A 17,020-nucleotide genomic window follows, 5' to 3' on the forward strand; every position below is an offset into this window, starting at 1 on the left:
TCTTTCTCCTTATCTATTTTCAAATCGCACAGAAATAGAAAGAAACAGGGCTACGTGTAATGGCTTCCTCTTGCAGCACTTCTGGAAAGGTAATGTCCTCTGATAGTTCCTGTTGGCAGCCCGGTGTTGGACAGCTATGCTTGGAGGTAATGCACAGCACTGAAATTGGGTGAGCCGGGGCTGGCAGGCAGTGCCTGTGCTATTCTGATAACAGCCTGATCCCTTCGTGAAAGTAAGGCAGGAGAGCAGGTCTTGTCACTGCTCATCAGAACAAACAGTTCTCATAGACAGCAGTTATTGGACCTGATGGTAATCCCTAGGACAGAGTGTGAGTGGATGTAGAAGCGCCTGTGTTGAAGCCAGAATTACTTATTAATGAGCATCACCTTGTATTTTAAATATATTGCTTTGGAAAAGAGCAGAACAAAACCCTTTAGCATTGGAGAGTCTGTGCTGTTGCATGCGTTACTTAGAGGAGCTTGCAGAGCAGATGATGTCCCTAAAAAAAAGTCTCTGGAGCATGCATAGTGTGCCTGGCTTACCTGCTGGAAGTCACTCAGGATGTCTGTGATGCTGTGCATTGCCCATGCCAGCCCTCAGCAAAGCAGAGGGGACAGGTAGGCATGGCCTCATTTGCCATCCGTGGTTGCAGGTAAGCATAGCATATACAGACTCCTCAAGATGAAGGATTGCTCCACCCTTATTTTTCAAACAAACCAGAGATAATGCAAAAGGTTTTCTTTTTCTTTTTCTTCTTGAGAGACAGAAGGTTGAAAGAAATCCAGATGGTTCTTTCTAACATAATGCATACACAAATCTCATTTTGAAATTTGTGGTCAGGGGGTATTGTTTTTTCTGAAGATATCATCTCTTGTTCTTACAGCCAAAAATTAACCAGATCAAAAGGAGCTGGTAGGTCTTCTGAGCATATTTAGCCTCAAAAAGAGGTGATCTAATCCCTGAGACCTCCATACTTCTCTTTGTAATACCTGCACAGTGCACCTATGACCTGAATCTTGCCTGATGTCTCTGAGCAGAATTTACTTTGTGGGTGTCACTTGATATTTTTCCATGCATATAACATATGCTTTTCCAAGAGGAAGGAATTACTTTGAATCAGCATAACTAGAACATCCACCTGTTATTTCTTGTGTCACCTATTAAGGATAGGCAAATTTAAGGTGAACACTTTTCATTTCTGAGTTGCAGAAATAACATGAAATGTTTAGTAAGCCTGGAGGAATTGATCTTGCAGAATGCATGGACCTCTCTGCTTTTGGGTTAAATAAAACCCTGACAATGCAACGATTCGGTTTTTCTGAACAGGAAAAACGTGTGGAAGACTACCAAGAACAAGAAGTTAATCTTTTTAAACAACAGTAATTCACAGCAATAATTGGTGGGAGGACCAGTGAGGGAGGTAGAAGCTTGATTAGGTAATGCTTGAATGTTTTTCTGCTAGCACTGATTTATGTCTGTGTCACATGCTTGGAATAAATTATCCCTCAGAACTAATGTCAGGGATTGCAATTTATATTCTGTCTTTTTTTTTAATTTTTAAGTACTCCTAGAGTATCTTGGATTTTTAAAACAACAAATTAGGATATAGGAGCCTGATCTTGTTGTTGATGCTGTCTTGATCTACTTTTTATGGTAGTGCACCAAGGAAAATATATGTTCTGGCAGTAATCAGTTAAGGCAAGAAACCAGAAACCAGCTAACCTAATTGCTCACTTACCTTTCCTTTCAGATGATGTTTGCTGGCTGATGCCTTTTGGTTCTTCTCTGGTCTAAATATCCTTAGGCTCAGATTCCATTTTTAAATTTGTCTTGTATGAACACGTCTGGTATCTATGCTGACTTCATATGGTTCCTCATGTGTACAAGAAGAGTGCAGAAAAATAACTGAGGCTCTTGACTTAGTATGCATAAAGTGAAATATATTTCTGGAATTAGGTTTGAAGTGAAAGAGCTGTTTGTCTACATACAAGTACTAGTTTTGGGTATATGACCAATTTTATCTTTATGTAGTTGATCATATTCTTGTTTCCCTTTGAGCAGCAGACTGGTGCAAACTGTTCAAAATGGCTGCCCACAGAATTCAGCAGCTTTCAAGGATACACACATAACTAAAGCCTTCTTATCTCTCTCCTATTTGTTGACATAGTAGAGAGGACAGATGCCATCCAGAGGGACCTGGACATAATCAAAAAGTGGGCACACAAGAACCTAATGAGTTTTAACCAAGGCTATGTTCAAGGTGTTACACTTGGGTTGAGGCAGTCTGAGATAGGAGTACAGATTGGGAGAACTCGCTGAGGGCAGCCTTGCAGAGAAGGACTTGAGTGTCCTGATGACAAAAAAGCTGGACTTGAGCCAGCAGTGTGTGCTTGCAGCCCGGAAGGCCAAAAGTATCCTTGGCTGCATCAAAAGAGCAGCGACCAGCAGGGTGAGGGAGATGAGCATCCCTCTCTACTCTGCCCTTGTCAGGCCTCACCTAGAGTACTGAGCCTGGAGCCCTCTGTACAGGAGGGATGTGGAACTGTTGTAGCAGGTCCAGAGGAAGGCCTTGAAGATGATCAGAGGACTGGAGCACCTCTCTTGTAAAGAAAGGTTGAGAGAGTTGGGTTTATTAAGCTTGGAGAAGAGAAGACTCTGAGGAGACATCACTGCAGTCTTCCAGTACTTGAGGGGCACTTACAAGCAGGAGGGGGACTGACTTGCTACGTGGCCTGATAATGATAGGACAAGAGGGAATGGCTTTAATCTAAAAGAGGGGAGTTTTATCTTAGGTGTTAGGAAGAAATCCTTTACTTGGAGAGTGGTGAGTCCCTGGCACAGGCTCTCTGGAGAAGCTGTGGATGCCCCATCCCTGGCGGAGTTCAAGGCCAGTTGGGTGGAATCCTGGGCAGCCTGAGCTGGTAGATGGTAGCCCTATCCATGTCAGTGGGTTTGGAAGTAGATAGTCTTTAAGGTCTCCTCCAATCTAAGCCATTCTATGATTATCTTGCAGGTATAAGAACCCTGGTGTTTGCTGGCCTCACCAGTATTTGCTCACTTTATTCAGACAAGGATTTCCTTAAGCAGACAGTGTTCCTCCCGAGAAGACTTGAGTAATTCTGTTCAAGTGTGAACAGTTGATATCTTATTTCAAATCAGATTCTCAGAAAGGAAAGGGAAATTCCTGTGTCTTGGCAAGTGATGAAAGATGGAAACAGTAGCTGGGCAACAAGATTAAATGTATTCAAATTAAAGATTAAAAAAAATACTGACAGTTCTTTTGGTTGGTAGGTGCTGCTTTTATCACCTGAGCAGCCACTGAATTCTTCCTGCAGCAGCAAACATCTCACATTTTCCTTTGTTTTGATGAGCAGGCTTCCAGTTTTTCTTAAACCTGGAAGTGGCTATTTGATTTAAAGTAAAACATATGTGCAGAATTTTAATGGTAAACCATTTTTAGTACCACAGATTTAGCGCCATAAGAGCATCCAAATTATAACGTTAGAAAGAGCCTTATTAAAGTCATTTATTTTTTAGAGTACTTTGCTCTCTGAACTTGTTTCTCTAGCCTGCCTATTCCTTGCATCATTTCAAACTATTGGAATTCAAGGTTTTTCTCCCTCCCCGCTCCCCGCTTCTATTGATGTCTGTTCTCTCAGTGCAGAGTTATTGCTCTGTTCCTGCTATCTGTCACCTTTGTCAAGACTGCTTTCCTTGCATTATGTAAATATGCAAAGATGAGGAGAAAAAGTCCTGGATTTGGGCAGCTGTGCCTGGCATCTCCAGTCTGTGTTTCAGTGCCAAGAGTTTGCCCCATTGCCAGCCCGTGTGGGGTTGGCTGACACCTTGTCCCCGCTGGGTGCTCGGCATGCAGGGCAGCTCGCCTTGGAGCTGCCTCTGCCTTTTCCAAGGACATGGTGAAGGCAGCACTATGAACTGTGCCATCTATTCTTGATGTGCAAATCAGGCAGCGCTAGGGAAGCTCCCAAGCACATGGCAGGGGAGGTCAGTGGACTTAGGCTGTTTGTTTTCATTGGCTTTTTGGGAAGGTTTCTGTGGTTGTGCTTCAGAATACAAAAGAGTGACTACAGCAAAAAGTAATAACGAAACGTTTTGTCAGAAAACATGCTCAGATGTGCTGCGTGTCAGTTGGTATCCAAAATGACAGGCCATTTGTGGTAGCAAGGTTAGAAATTAGACGTGTTGGATTTCTAGATCAAGTGTGAGAGGGATTTGTATTTACACTTGCCTCGTACAGAGAGCTGCAGCTGGAACCAGGAAGGCTGAGCTTGCTTAGTGACAGAACTGGAGAATGGCAGGCTGCAGGAGGAGAAGGTTACATGGAACATGGCATGGCTTGATATCACTGATATTTTTAGCCATTCTAGCAGTGCAAGTAGACACTATTATAATTTAAAACAAGCATGGAGTAGAGAAGCACTTGGACTGTTCAGAAGTAGCCTTAAATCATTAATAGTAGCTTAAATCATTGATTGTCTGCTGCTATTTTCAGGTTGAGGGAGAGCCATGTTTGGAAGAAGGATCTGTGAGATCACTGGGCTTCCTGAAAATGTTTCCCATCTCAAAGTCAATAAGTAAACATTGTGGCCGATAAGTGTTCCTGCCACACAGCTTCAAGGCTTCAATTTCTAAAACCTAAAGGGTACAAAATGTGTTAAATCTCATTGCTTATTTTAACATTAAAGAAGCTTGTTATGTGATCAACAATGATTTGATAATAATTATTGGCCAGTAGCATGAAGAACTCTGTATTCAGCCATCTGACCAAAGGAACTGGGTTCTGAGATAAGAGACAGGAATGTTGCCCTTCACATAAATGTCTTGCTCCACATCACGTCCTTTCAGCTGTTCAGTAACCAGACTACTGATTGCTCCCCACTTAAATAAGTCTTTGAAAGGTGAAAGGTTCTGCTTTCTGTTGGAAGTATTTTGGAAGATGCTCAGCCCCAGCTTTGCTTTTGATAAAGCTGAAGAAGTACTGAGAGGAGGTAAAGTTGCTTACAGATTGGATAGCTTGCAATTGTGATAGAAATTAGTCTCACTTAGTCTTATTTTGTTGCAGATGAACATTGTGCTGCCTGCTATATTAACAGATGAAGTGCAGGGGACCAGAGGAATTGTCCTATAGATTCTCTATTGCTGTGCAGAAATGATTGAGCAAGAGTGGAGCATGCTAGAAATCTGACTTCAAAATCAATAGCAATTGAGGTTTAAATTCTGAAGCCCCTTAAAATAGATGTTGTGAACATGAATTCACATACGTAGAGAGGGGTTAGGCAGGCTGGATATCAATGTGTGTAACCTCTCTGATTTTAGTTCCTGTTCTGTATGCAGCCTGACTGTTCTCCTCTAAATATTTCCTTTGCTGATAACAGTGTGAATGCTTTATAATCTCTTTACCCAGAAGTACTGAGGCCATATTTCTTGACATTTAAGTTCCAAGATGTAGTTTTTACTAACGTCTTTTTGGGCTGAGACTACAAGGAAACACTGTGAGTACTAAATTCTGTGTATGACTTGCCTTCTAACAAACAAGCAGTTCAAGCTAGATGAAATGCTGGAAAGTTGCTGGAAAGTCATAATAGCAGATTTGTTTATGGCATGCCATTGAAGGAAGGAGGAACTGTTTTGGGCATTGGAATCGTTTGTTGGTGTGGTCAAGTGAAGTCATTTCTCTGTATCTTGGTTTCTTCTTTTCTTAACGTGGAGCATAACCTTGTGGAGAAGTACACAAGGGATAAGCATGATGAGAAATACATTTATCCAGTGTAGTAGTGGGGCAAATGAGCAACCATGTGCACAGGAGAACTTGAACATCAGAGATATTTCAAAATAACAACTTATAGGTGAAGAAGAAATTCTTTGTGACAGAAGCTGAAGTCATCATGAGTTTGCTGGTCCTCTTCTCCAGTTAACTTACTGTTAACACAATCAAGCATTAGCCTTTATAATATTTATAAGGCAAAAGGAAACCCAGACAACTCTATAAATTACTATTTTAAACCCATCTAAAAGTAAAGAAGATGACATTCTCATAACTTGCAATATCCTTTAAGTGTGACATATATGTATATATGTGTACATATAACTAAAAAAACCCACATTAATATGTAATGGAAGATGCTTAAAATGGAATCTGATCCCTTACACTCATCTTGAACTTACAGTCCCTAAAGCCTCTCCTATGGAGATGCTGACATAAGAATAACATTTAGTCTATAGGCAATATGCTTTGTTCTCTTAATTATCATTTTCAGACTCCATAGAAAAAGTATTTGGCCTCATAGTGAAAACTACTGCACTTCTCTTAGGACTCATGCTGCCTGGAAGTCTGCTCAGGGAAAGCACGGACTTACTTTCAAATGAATGAGTGATATATTGGATTATGCTAAGCCTGTGCTTGTGTGTGCATTTTTAAACAAGGTTGCTGGAGTTTGTATTGGTGAAGTTACTGTATAGCAAATGAGGGTTTGCAATTGAGAGTGCTGCTGTTAACTATCCACACACGCTTCCTCTGGCTCTGTTTTCTCCAGTTTGAGGACAGTATGTGCCTGTAGCATCTTTGTGAGACAACTTTCACTAGTTTGAGATTGTAATACATTCTTTTGCTCTTAATGCCTATTTACTCCCTATGTAAACTTGCCATAAGTGGATGGGACCATTTATATCTCTTTGTAAGTACTTCTGAAGAATCATTCATTTCTCTTTTATTGAGGACAGCTTGTAAGAAGAGAAAAGGAAAGAGGACAGAGTTCTAGGAAATGATTGCAGACTCTATTAAAGTGGTTCAGAGAAGTCTTTGGTCAATGCTAAATCCGGCCTCTATTCTTCTGGTAAGACTTCAATTTCTAGTGAGGAGAGTGGCAAGGTTTCTATGGTGGAGCAGCCAGTGGCAGTGTGGGAGCGTTGGCTGGGGACAACTTTGGAGCTCATCTGCTCCGGGTAGGACTGTGAGCAGTGCTGGGTTGACAGCCTTTATCTACCTGAGTCTTGAGAACCTTTGAGAACAGCACCTTTGAGAAGCACCAAACCAACTTGCAGATGGTTTTGTTTTTTTTTTTGTTTGTTGTTTTTTTTTTTGATGTCCAGAACCTTTCAAGCCATTACCTCATGGCTGTTGGATTTGTTTTGCTGTCAGTAAGTCCCAAGAAGAGTTTGCCTCCGTTGGTTTTGCAATGGTCCTTCATTTTCAGCTGCTATTAGGTTACCCTTGAACTACTACCTCTTCGTCAGACTGAACAAACCCAGCTCCATTCCATGATTTTCAGACATCACTCTCAAGGCTCCAGGCCACTTGGTGACCCTTTCCAGTTTCTCCCATTCTTTTCTACCTGGGAGGTTTGAAATAGAACTCAGTACTTAATGCTGGTGAAGCTGCAGTGTGAGTTTCCTTTGATCCCACTCCTCTTGACTTTCCCTTCGTGGCGAGAGCAGACTCTTGGCTCCCATTCCACTTGGCAGTCTGTGTGATCTGCAGCTCTATCTCAGCAAGGCTGCTCAGCCAGTCTGTTCCCAAGATGCACAGATGCAATCCTGGTGCAGAATTTTGCACTTTGTGAGATTTCTCTTGGCTCACTCCTCAAGTTTATCAGGTCTGTCTGAACTGAACCTCTGCTATTTGAAGGTTGCTCTTTCTTTTTCACTATCATCCACTGATTTTCTGAGGATTCACTCCATCTCATTGCTCAAGTTGTCTATAAAGATACTGTGTAATATCAGCCCCTCTATGAACCCCCTTACTAGCTTCCAGCTGGATACTGAGCCATCCAGTACTAGCCTTTAACTCAGCAGTCCATCCAGTCTCCATTCAGTTGTACAGGCCACTCCTTTTTCCAATCTACACTTGTCCAGCTTACTAATGAGAATACTGTGGGACAAATGGATTCTGGTTGTATTTAGTAGAAACTGGACTGTGATTTGATCTATTTTTAGTGGATTTATTAGGCTAATATTTGAAATACCAGTAACGAAGATTAGTTTTACATAACCAAAGATTTATGTAGATAAAATTGCATCTACATTGGAAACATAGATTGGCAAACTTACTGGAAACTTACGTTTCTGATTTCCAAAGATGGCATTATTTTCTCTGGGAGTAAGCTCCCAAAGCTGCTGCTGTGAAACAGCACTATGAAACTACATATATCTGTATTGTTCATTCTGTTAAGCAATGAATAACAGGGAAAAAATGCTTTTATTCTTCTGGGGTGGGCCTTGAGGACAAAAGAGTTGAAATGCTCAATTTACAAGATAGAGTTTATTTCTTGAAGATCTGCATCTGAGCAATTAATTACACCTGCAGCCCAAATTGGTAACTGCTGACCTGCACGTCTGATATTTCCTTGGCAGCCGCCTCTTGACCAGAAACCAGAAGGGATGATTCGGAGTGCCAAAATGAAAGAATAACAACCATTTATTTCATCTATCTTTCAACATGCAGAAGGAGGCACCAGCATAATCCTAAGTCTGTTTTGAAAAATGGCTTTCTGTCTCCATTTCAGTTTTAAAATGCAAGGTCAATTTTACACATTTTCAAGTGGCCAGAAGTAGAATAGTTGATAGTGGCTTTCATCCACACGATGTGTGACTGATTGGATGAAGTACTTCTACATTGCTTGCCAGCCAGAGCCCAGTGGCATGGACCTGTGATCATAATGAATTTCCAGATGTTTTAAGGAACTGGACAGCAATTAGCTTCCTATAGGAATAGAAAATTCTCAAAGAGAATAGTTTAAAACTTTTTTTTTTCCTGCTTAATTCTTGAACATTTGAGGTTGAACAACAGATTTTAAGCCTGGAATATTTTCTCTATTGAAAACTGACACAGTTTTCAATAGATTTAGTATATAATAGATTCAACAAAGTATATAATAGATTCAACAGATTTAGTATATAATTCTTAATACCAGAAAAGTTTTTTGGGCAAGAGAGCCACAGTAATAACTTCTAGTGTCACACAGCTTAATTTCGTGTACGCATCTTCTAGGTTATGGAAGGTGAGGGAATTAACAGCAGCAGCAAGAATGGTACACTGCTGCTCCAACACTGCATGTATCTAACAGATATTTTAGGCTCAGATTTTGGTTTTGATTTTGATGCTTGTAGGAATAAAATTGATTTAATCATTTTAGACTTGACAAATGGCTAAACAAAGATCTGAACAGATAAATATTTTCAAGCATAGCTGAGGCAGAAGAAAGAAGCCTGGATAAAAGTGATTAGGTGATGCTTTTCCTACTTTTTTGGCTTTCCTTTGTGGAATAAATTGAAGTGTGGCACATTTTGAGGTTCTTCTTGAGACAACACCTTGAAGAGCTATGTGGTGGCGTGTAAGTTCAGTGCTTTGAAGCTGATGTGGAGTACGGGATGTAGAATTATAGAAACATTTGGGATGGAAGGGACGTATAGAGGTCATCTGGTCCAACCCTCCCCCAGTGAATGGGGATATCTGCAGCTAGATGTGGTTGCTCAGGGCCCAACCAGCCTGACTCAGCTGTTTCTGATTGGAAATTGAGTTATGTGATTTCTTTTGTTGTTCACTTCTGACGCTTATGTAGTAAGATAACTCTTCCCAGTGGTATCAGACAATGCAATAAAGTGAATGGGCATAGATCAGGATGGATAGATCTTACCTGATTAGCAAAGCTAATTTTTAGCAGTAACATTATGCAGTTCATAGCCCTGTGCTGCATGCAATCAGAAAATCTGTCTGTGTCGGAGCCAAGGCTTTTATGTTGTTTTCTTTCCTCTTCCCTGTAGTTTAGATTCATAACAACTTGGCACAGTGTTTTGGTTTTAACTTAATGTGATGATTAAGGCTTTTTGTTTAGGAGAAGCAAAACTAATGTGAATTAATCCTGAAACTATACTTATTATTGAAAAATTTCCTTGACTTTGATACCATTCTTTTGTCTCTTCATGCGGTGAAAGGAAGATGTAGGTATGGCAAATCCTTGTATTCTTGTGGCCTGTCTTAAATTTCTCTTGAAGATTACTGGCTTTTTGTAAAAACTTTTCTGAGGCATTGTCCTCTTCGAACACAAGTGGAAGAAAACACCCACCATGTTTTGATCTTGATGAGCATCACAACTCGTTTTACAACTTCCTTGATGTTCTCTAAGATTTCCATGTTTCAAAAGCAGCATTACACAGATCAGCCTTCTGAAAGGTACTGTAGCTGAAAAATACAGCTTCACCTGTTTTGTGTTGAAACCAAGAAAAGTGCCCTGCTTTAGGATAAACACACTGAAATGATGGCTAAGCTGGAAATTTACTTTAAATATATATATATATATATATATATATATCCCTCTGGATAAGCAGTAAAATGTCATAATACATCTTGTTTGGACAGAAACCAGTGAGCAACCGTAAATGCTTGCTTTGTATTTGTTGTGGAGTAAAATCATGGAGTTGCACTAAACTGAGCACATATTGGTTTTGATAATGATACACCTTCTGGGTATTTTCTGGTGAAGGCAAGCTTACGTAAATTTTAACCTCCCAAGTTGAGTTGATGCAATATAACAGAATGTAATAGGTAATGTTATGCATGAGTCTGACAGGTTTGGATGAGAGCATTAGGCATCTTGTGTATTGGTCATCTGAGTTGGCTTTTTCTGCTGCTTACCTCCTGCTGTAACTCACTGCATGTTTCTTTGTAGCTTTTTATGTTGGATTTTTTTTTTTTTGATGTTCTATGTTTTTGGTATGGAAACAGGAAAGGCTGGAGCTTCCTGCTTGCATAAACAATAAATTCCAGTAAAGTAACGGAGACAGATTCCACTTACCTTCCCTGAATACCATCTTTTAAAGGAAGGAAACGGCATAAGAGGGCTTTGGGCATTGAAATAGGATTGACTTCATAGTAGAGCTGTTTTCCTGACTAATTATGTAGCAAAGACAGGACACCTTTATTGTTTCATAACATGCAGTCCTTGAGATACAGATCTGAAAAATATATTTGTGTGACCTTGTTAACTATTGTGTTATATCATATAAACTATACGTAATCTTCTGTAATAAATTAATGCAACTGTATTTCTGATTAGAGTAAATTATGGCAGTGTACTCTCTTCCACGTCCAGAGCTGTGCAGCCATGCTTTCTTTAACTATTTCAGAAAACATCTAGGATTTTCATTCTTCTGTTCTATGAATTACAGCTGATGATTTTTATTTTATTTGTCAATTCTGTTATAATCTACACAAATTCAGTGTTTCTAGTCAATCACTGGTACACAACACAGCTCATCTTGTAGGTGGGCTAAGTTAGAACAACTCCACGTTGACAGTGTTGAAGAATATGTGAGCCTTAAAACATCTGGTACTTAAGTCACCTTTAGGATGAAGTGGAGAATTGGTTTGTTGAGAATTGTGCTACTTCTCTCTGTGCTGGAAAGAATCATACCTTTCTGATAACAGCTTTAACATAAGGAATGTAGTTGTGTGTAGATTGAGCCTCTTCTACATGCAGACTAACTCTTTGTTTTCTCTTCCCTCCAGCTGGTGAGCCTGCTGCTGATTGGAATTGCAGCATGGGGAATTGGCTTCGGCCTCATCTCTAGTTTCAGAGTTGTTGGAGTGGCAATTGCTGTAGGCATCTTCCTCTTCTTCATTGCCTTAGTTGGATTGATTGGTGCCGTGAAACATCACCAAGTGTTGCTGTTCTTTGTATCCTTCAGTGTATTACATGGATTACGGCTTGGTTCAAGTTACGTGAACAATCTGCTCTGGTGGGCAAAGACACTTGTGGAAGGCAGAAATTCAGTCTTGTTTTGGTCTAATGCAGTCCAAATTAAGCATAATTCCCAGCTTTACCCTTCTTTTTTCATTCTAAAAATTTTGAAATACTTTAATTTTTTCAGAGTTTTTAAGGTGAGGCACTGTATCATAAATCCTTCTCACTGTGTGCTTAACCCTAAAGCAACCCTAAAGAATATGTGAACTACTACGTTATTTAACAGTGGAGGACAATGATATAGCCAGTGAAATGATTGGAGCTGGCAGAGGAATGCATAGTCATATGCTGCCAATAAGCACTTTCTTTTCATACCTACTTTTTAATTGTGAACTCAGATTAGAAATGAGCACAGGCCTTCTCAGCATGGTGCTTTGCTGTCCCTTTTTGTGTTATCAACACTGAATAAGCAGTCTGCTTTGCATAACAAACTTGTTCTATGCAGATGAGAGAAAAGATTAAATCAGATAATATTCTTATTTTTCTGGTTGTGGACTCCAAATAATAACATGCTCTGCTTTGATACAATTTAATCTTTTCCACATCTAGTCAGAATTTATCTGTAGATTTTTGTTTCAGATGACCTGATTTAATCCAGTGATTATATATTCTGTAAGCAAAATTTTTGAGAATGCATCTTTAACTACTGCTTACAGTACATGATTATTCTTTTGCTAGTCTTCATTGTCCAGTTTTCTGTCTCCTGTGCCTGTTTGGCACTGAACAAGGAACAGCAGGTAAGAAATACTTCCTGATTTCTCAGTTAACCTATAGCATAACATTATTTCTTATTACACACAGACATGTGTGTATATGCATGCATGCATATATTTATATGTAGCCTTCCTCTAAATGAAGAGCATATATTTTAAGAAAATCTGCCTTCAAAAAACATAGAGTCATCTAGTTTGGAAAAGATCTTCAGGATCATCAAGTCCAGCCACCAACCTGACCCATTGAGTCCCATTACTAATCCACATCTCATAGTGGCTTGTCCATACAGCTCTTAAATCCCTGCCTTTCAGCTGTCCTTTAAAAATTGTTTTAGTTTTAAAGTTTCTGTCAAGGTTTTTGGTCACAAGTGTAGCAGCATAGTATCTTGATTATATCATGTCTTCATGAGTTCCAAATAAGCTGATGAAATCTACAGTAATCATAATGTAAAGTTTATAAAAACCACTGAATTGTTCTTATGTAATTGCAAAGGTGACAACTGTATTAGGTACAGATCAGATCTGTGGGAAAGAAAGACAACTTCTGTGGGGTATGGAGAATAATTCTTAATGCATAAAGAAGGGGCAAGACAAAATGATCTACTTCCTCTATGTGCAACAGAGTGATTTGTTTAAAGTCTGAGCAGTCCCAGTTAGATTAGTCACATGTCTCATTACTAGTGCTCTTCTCAGGTTTAGGAAGAAGACTGGAAGAAAATGAGTTATGACCATTTATGACCAAACTTGCTGCTGTTAGGTGTTGCAATCTCATTAGCTATCCAGACTGTTTGAATGTTAAAGTCATTTTTTAATATATTATCCTGTTAGACATGGGGATCTGAAAGTTTTAATTGTAAAATGTTGTGTAATTGGTGGAGCAAAACTGGGTAAGCACAACAGTTTGTTTTGTGACTTCTTTCCATTGAATAGGCAGACACAAATAAGGTTTGTGTTTGAGATATATTTGGAAAACTCCTGTTTTGACTCTTGTGAGAGCAACAAAAAGGGATCATCTACTTTGCCTAGTATATTGGTTTCCACTGAGATAGAAAACAGTTCAATTAATGTGTTTTTGCTTATACCTTCCAGAGTCAACTTCTAGAGGTGGGATGGAATAACACTAAAAGTGCAAGAACAGACCTTGAGAGAAATCTGAATTGTTGTGGATTCAGATTTTTTGATCCGAATGAAACCTGCTCCTCTGTAAGTTCTTTCTCTCATCCTGTTTGTTCCAAAATGCATAATTTCTTTCCTAGTTGAAGGCAGAGGTTTTTAACAAATCTGTAAATTAGTTGTCACAATGATCCTAAGGTCCTTCCTTAACTTACTGGAAACCTTACTGCAGAGCACTCTTTAAAGGTTGTATTCTGTTGTCATTTCTGTGTTTGCTTTTCTGGAGTCTTAAAATTCTCAAAGTTTTGCCCATGGTTTGCAGTTTGCTACAGAGCTAACAAAATAGTGCCAATCGGTGAAGCATCATCAGAAAACAGGATGCAATTTTCTGTTTATGTCTGTTACAGGATTGTTTTAGAAGTCACCAGTGTCAACCATGTGCACCAATAATAGAAGAATATTCAGGAATGGTGCTCAGATTTGTTGGAGGCATAGGACTTTTCTTCAGTTTCACAGAGGTAAATGAATAGATTAGAAAACAGTGTGTTTTCCTCTCACCATTTTTTTTTTATTATTTTTTATTTTTTTATTTTTAAATAAAAGCCGTAAAGTTTAGGTGTTTTATTACAGGAACTCCCAGTATTGTCTCATGTCTCAGGAGTCAAATCTAATAAGGTCAAAATTTTTCAGGCTGTCAGCTTGTTGAAGTCTGACAAAAACAGGGCTGGGAGTATTTACAGCTTTCTGTTACTTACACTACAAACCATTGACTAGATACCTCATTGAAATGTGGTGCTGTAGATTTTGCAGAAAGCTAACTCATTAGGTTTACTTTTATCCAAAAGTAATGGACATGCTGTTGCTTTTGGTTTGTTTGTCTGGTCTTTGGGCTCCACATCCTGTCCTTCCAAGCTCTTTGTTTTTAGGTTGGTTTTGTGGTTTTTTTTTGGGTTGGCAAAGGAAGGGATTTTCTTTGGTGTCCCATACATTGCATGGAACAGTTTGATGACTGAATATTTTAAGCATGAGGTTTAAAATGTATAAACAAATATATATATTTGCTTTATCAATCAGTGAATAAAAATCCTCAGAGCAGATCTTTCATAACATGTTAAAATTCTGCGCCTACTGTGTAGTGCAGTTTTCAGACCATAGCTATTACATCAGCAAGAGATATAGCACATAAAGCAAAACCCATCTCTTACTTCTGCCCACATTTATTTACTAAAAAATTGTGAAATTGTGACCTCTTTACCTGAGGTATGGAGCAGAAGAGGGAAAAGGACAGAATTTGAAAATGCACTGGAAAAATAGCTTTATTCTTAAGCTGTAGCTTTAAAATGAAAAAAGAGTTTGAAGGATATTACTTTATCCTAAAAAGAGGTTTACAAATATTTATCATTTAAAGAGGGGAAAGAACAGTAATAGATGCTCCTATTATAAATACTCTTCTAAAACTGTATCTAAAAAGATACAGTTTTGTCCTTTCTTTCTGTGTTGTTAGATCTTTCTGAGAAAGGTGCATTATTTTTCTAATTAAGAAAGTTGTGTGGGGTTGTATTTTAGCAATAGTAAAATATCCTACACTCGTGCTGTAAATTTATTTTAAATGTAAAATTCTGATAATGAGTTTTGTGAAACTGTTGAAAGATAAGTGGGAGACCCTCTGCTTAATAATATCTTTGTGTTTTCCTTTCAGATTCTGGGAGTCTGGCTGACCTATAGATACAGGAACCAAAAGGATCCCCGTGCAAACCCTAGTGCTTTTCTTTGATAAGTTTATAAAGGACTGAATCTTCTTTCTGCATCCTCTACTTCAGAATACTAGATCTCCATAGTTTAGTGTTTCTCTGTAGTAGGAATACTCTGTGTACCAGAAGGAAAATTTACCTTCCATAAATTTGCAGTTTTCATCTTTAAATATTCACTGTTTTTCTTATAAGAATCACTATCTTGAAGTAGATTGGCGTATTCAGTAGCTGGGCAGAATCAGAATGCTGTTCTGAGTTGATAATTTTTTGTTAAAGACTTGGTAGTTGATGTGGTGAGCTCTATTCAGTGAGTTTTGAAGCACTGCTGGCTTCTCTGGTGTCCAAAAAAAAAAACCCAAGTGTTTTCTGCTGTATTCATTAATTACAAAAATTCACCTCATTTCTCATTAGAATTACAAAAATAAATGGTGGGTGTTTAATGCTTGTTTGATTGTATGATTTGATTAGAATTTAGGATGAGTTCTAGTTGCATTCTGTGTCTAAATAATGGTCTCACTCTCTTGTTAAGGTTATAAAAAAGTTGAAGTTGTTGTTTTGTTATTTTCTGTACTGCACATGAGTGACTACTGTAATCTTCACCCCTTCCCTTCCCCGTTTGCTGTGGCTATCTGGAAGATTTAGATTTCTTTTTGAAAATAAAAGTACTTTATTTTTTACTGGATATTTTCACAATGAGAACAGTGAATGAATGTAATCTGCAGCTAATCAACTTGAACCTATTTTTTTCTTTGACATCAAAATGAAGTTTGATATTTGCATGACATCAGAGTTGGTAGTGGTCTGGCATCTTGTTCATGTAAGAAACTTGACTTGGTGTTTGGAAAGTTGTACAAATATTTTTACAGATGGTGTAAAATTATTCTTGCAATAATTTAACAGTATTTATTCCTCTGTTGTCCACCTAAAAGTCTTGATTTGATGAGAGACTGAACACCAGAAGTGGGGGGGAACCAATTGTGTTTTCCACTAATTTGTTTTAAAAAGAGAAAAGAATTAAAGTTAAAATGTGCATCATTCACGTGCTGAGTGCTGTCTGAGCAGAAAGAAAGTGTAGTCCCTGGTCCAGCCTCTAACAGAAGAGATAGATGAGCTGGAAGGTGTCAACAGAGGTGTCAACACCAGAGGTGCACAATGTTCCAGTTATTTCTAATCACAATGAATCACAGGCCTGCACAGTACCTGTTCTTCATTAAGTTGCTGCCTCTGGCACGGTATGTAGCTGCTGTAGCCTGAAAAAGACAGCTCTGCAGGAGGAGAAAGTGAGGTTTATTAAATTAAACTGCCAAATAATACAGCATCTGAGTGTGGAGGAAAGAGGGAGGCAGTAAATGTTAATAGTGGTAGCTCTCAAAGGGCTCTCCCTTTGCTGAGAAGGTGCTTTCTTGCTTTGGGAAAGGAATCTGAAAGAAGATGAAATATATGCTTATCAGAACACTTTGAGACTGTTGTGTGCCTAGAGCTGCTCAAGGACTTGTCATGAGGCTTCAAAGGGAAATGTTGAACCTGAACAGATCATCCCAAAGCTGTCCTAAGCAGCAGTTAGTTTTCCTAGTCCCTGTACTTTGTGTGTTAATGTAATAAATTAGAGGTGAAGTATTAAGAAGTTGTAAGAAGGTTGAAATAATATTCTGTTTTTTGATTCTTCCTTCTTGTTATTAATTTA

General features: G+C 38.7%; 1 protein-coding gene across 1 annotated transcript in view; it reads left to right on the top strand.

Moving 5' to 3' along the window:
* TSPAN13 (tetraspanin 13) overlaps nt 1–16,368 on the top strand; it is a 27,295-nt gene extending 10,927 nt beyond the window's left edge. The window contains exons 3-7 of the mRNA XM_031554043.1: nt 11,525–11,692; nt 12,416–12,496; nt 13,562–13,675; nt 13,993–14,103; nt 15,285–16,368. Coding sequence (XP_031409903.1) covers nt 11,525–11,692; nt 12,416–12,496; nt 13,562–13,675; nt 13,993–14,103; nt 15,285–15,359 — 549 coding nt within the window. The 3' untranslated portion in view covers nt 15,360–16,368. The remainder of the gene's footprint in view (nt 1–11,524; nt 11,693–12,415; nt 12,497–13,561; nt 13,676–13,992; nt 14,104–15,284) is intronic.
* Nucleotides 16,369–17,020: the final 652 nt, after the last annotated feature.

This window comes from Meleagris gallopavo, chromosome 6, assembly GCF_000146605.3.
Source record: "Meleagris gallopavo isolate NT-WF06-2002-E0010 breed Aviagen turkey brand Nicholas breeding stock chromosome 6, Turkey_5.1, whole genome shotgun sequence".
In the NCBI taxonomy this organism is placed as follows: domain Eukaryota; kingdom Metazoa; phylum Chordata; class Aves; order Galliformes; family Phasianidae; genus Meleagris; species Meleagris gallopavo.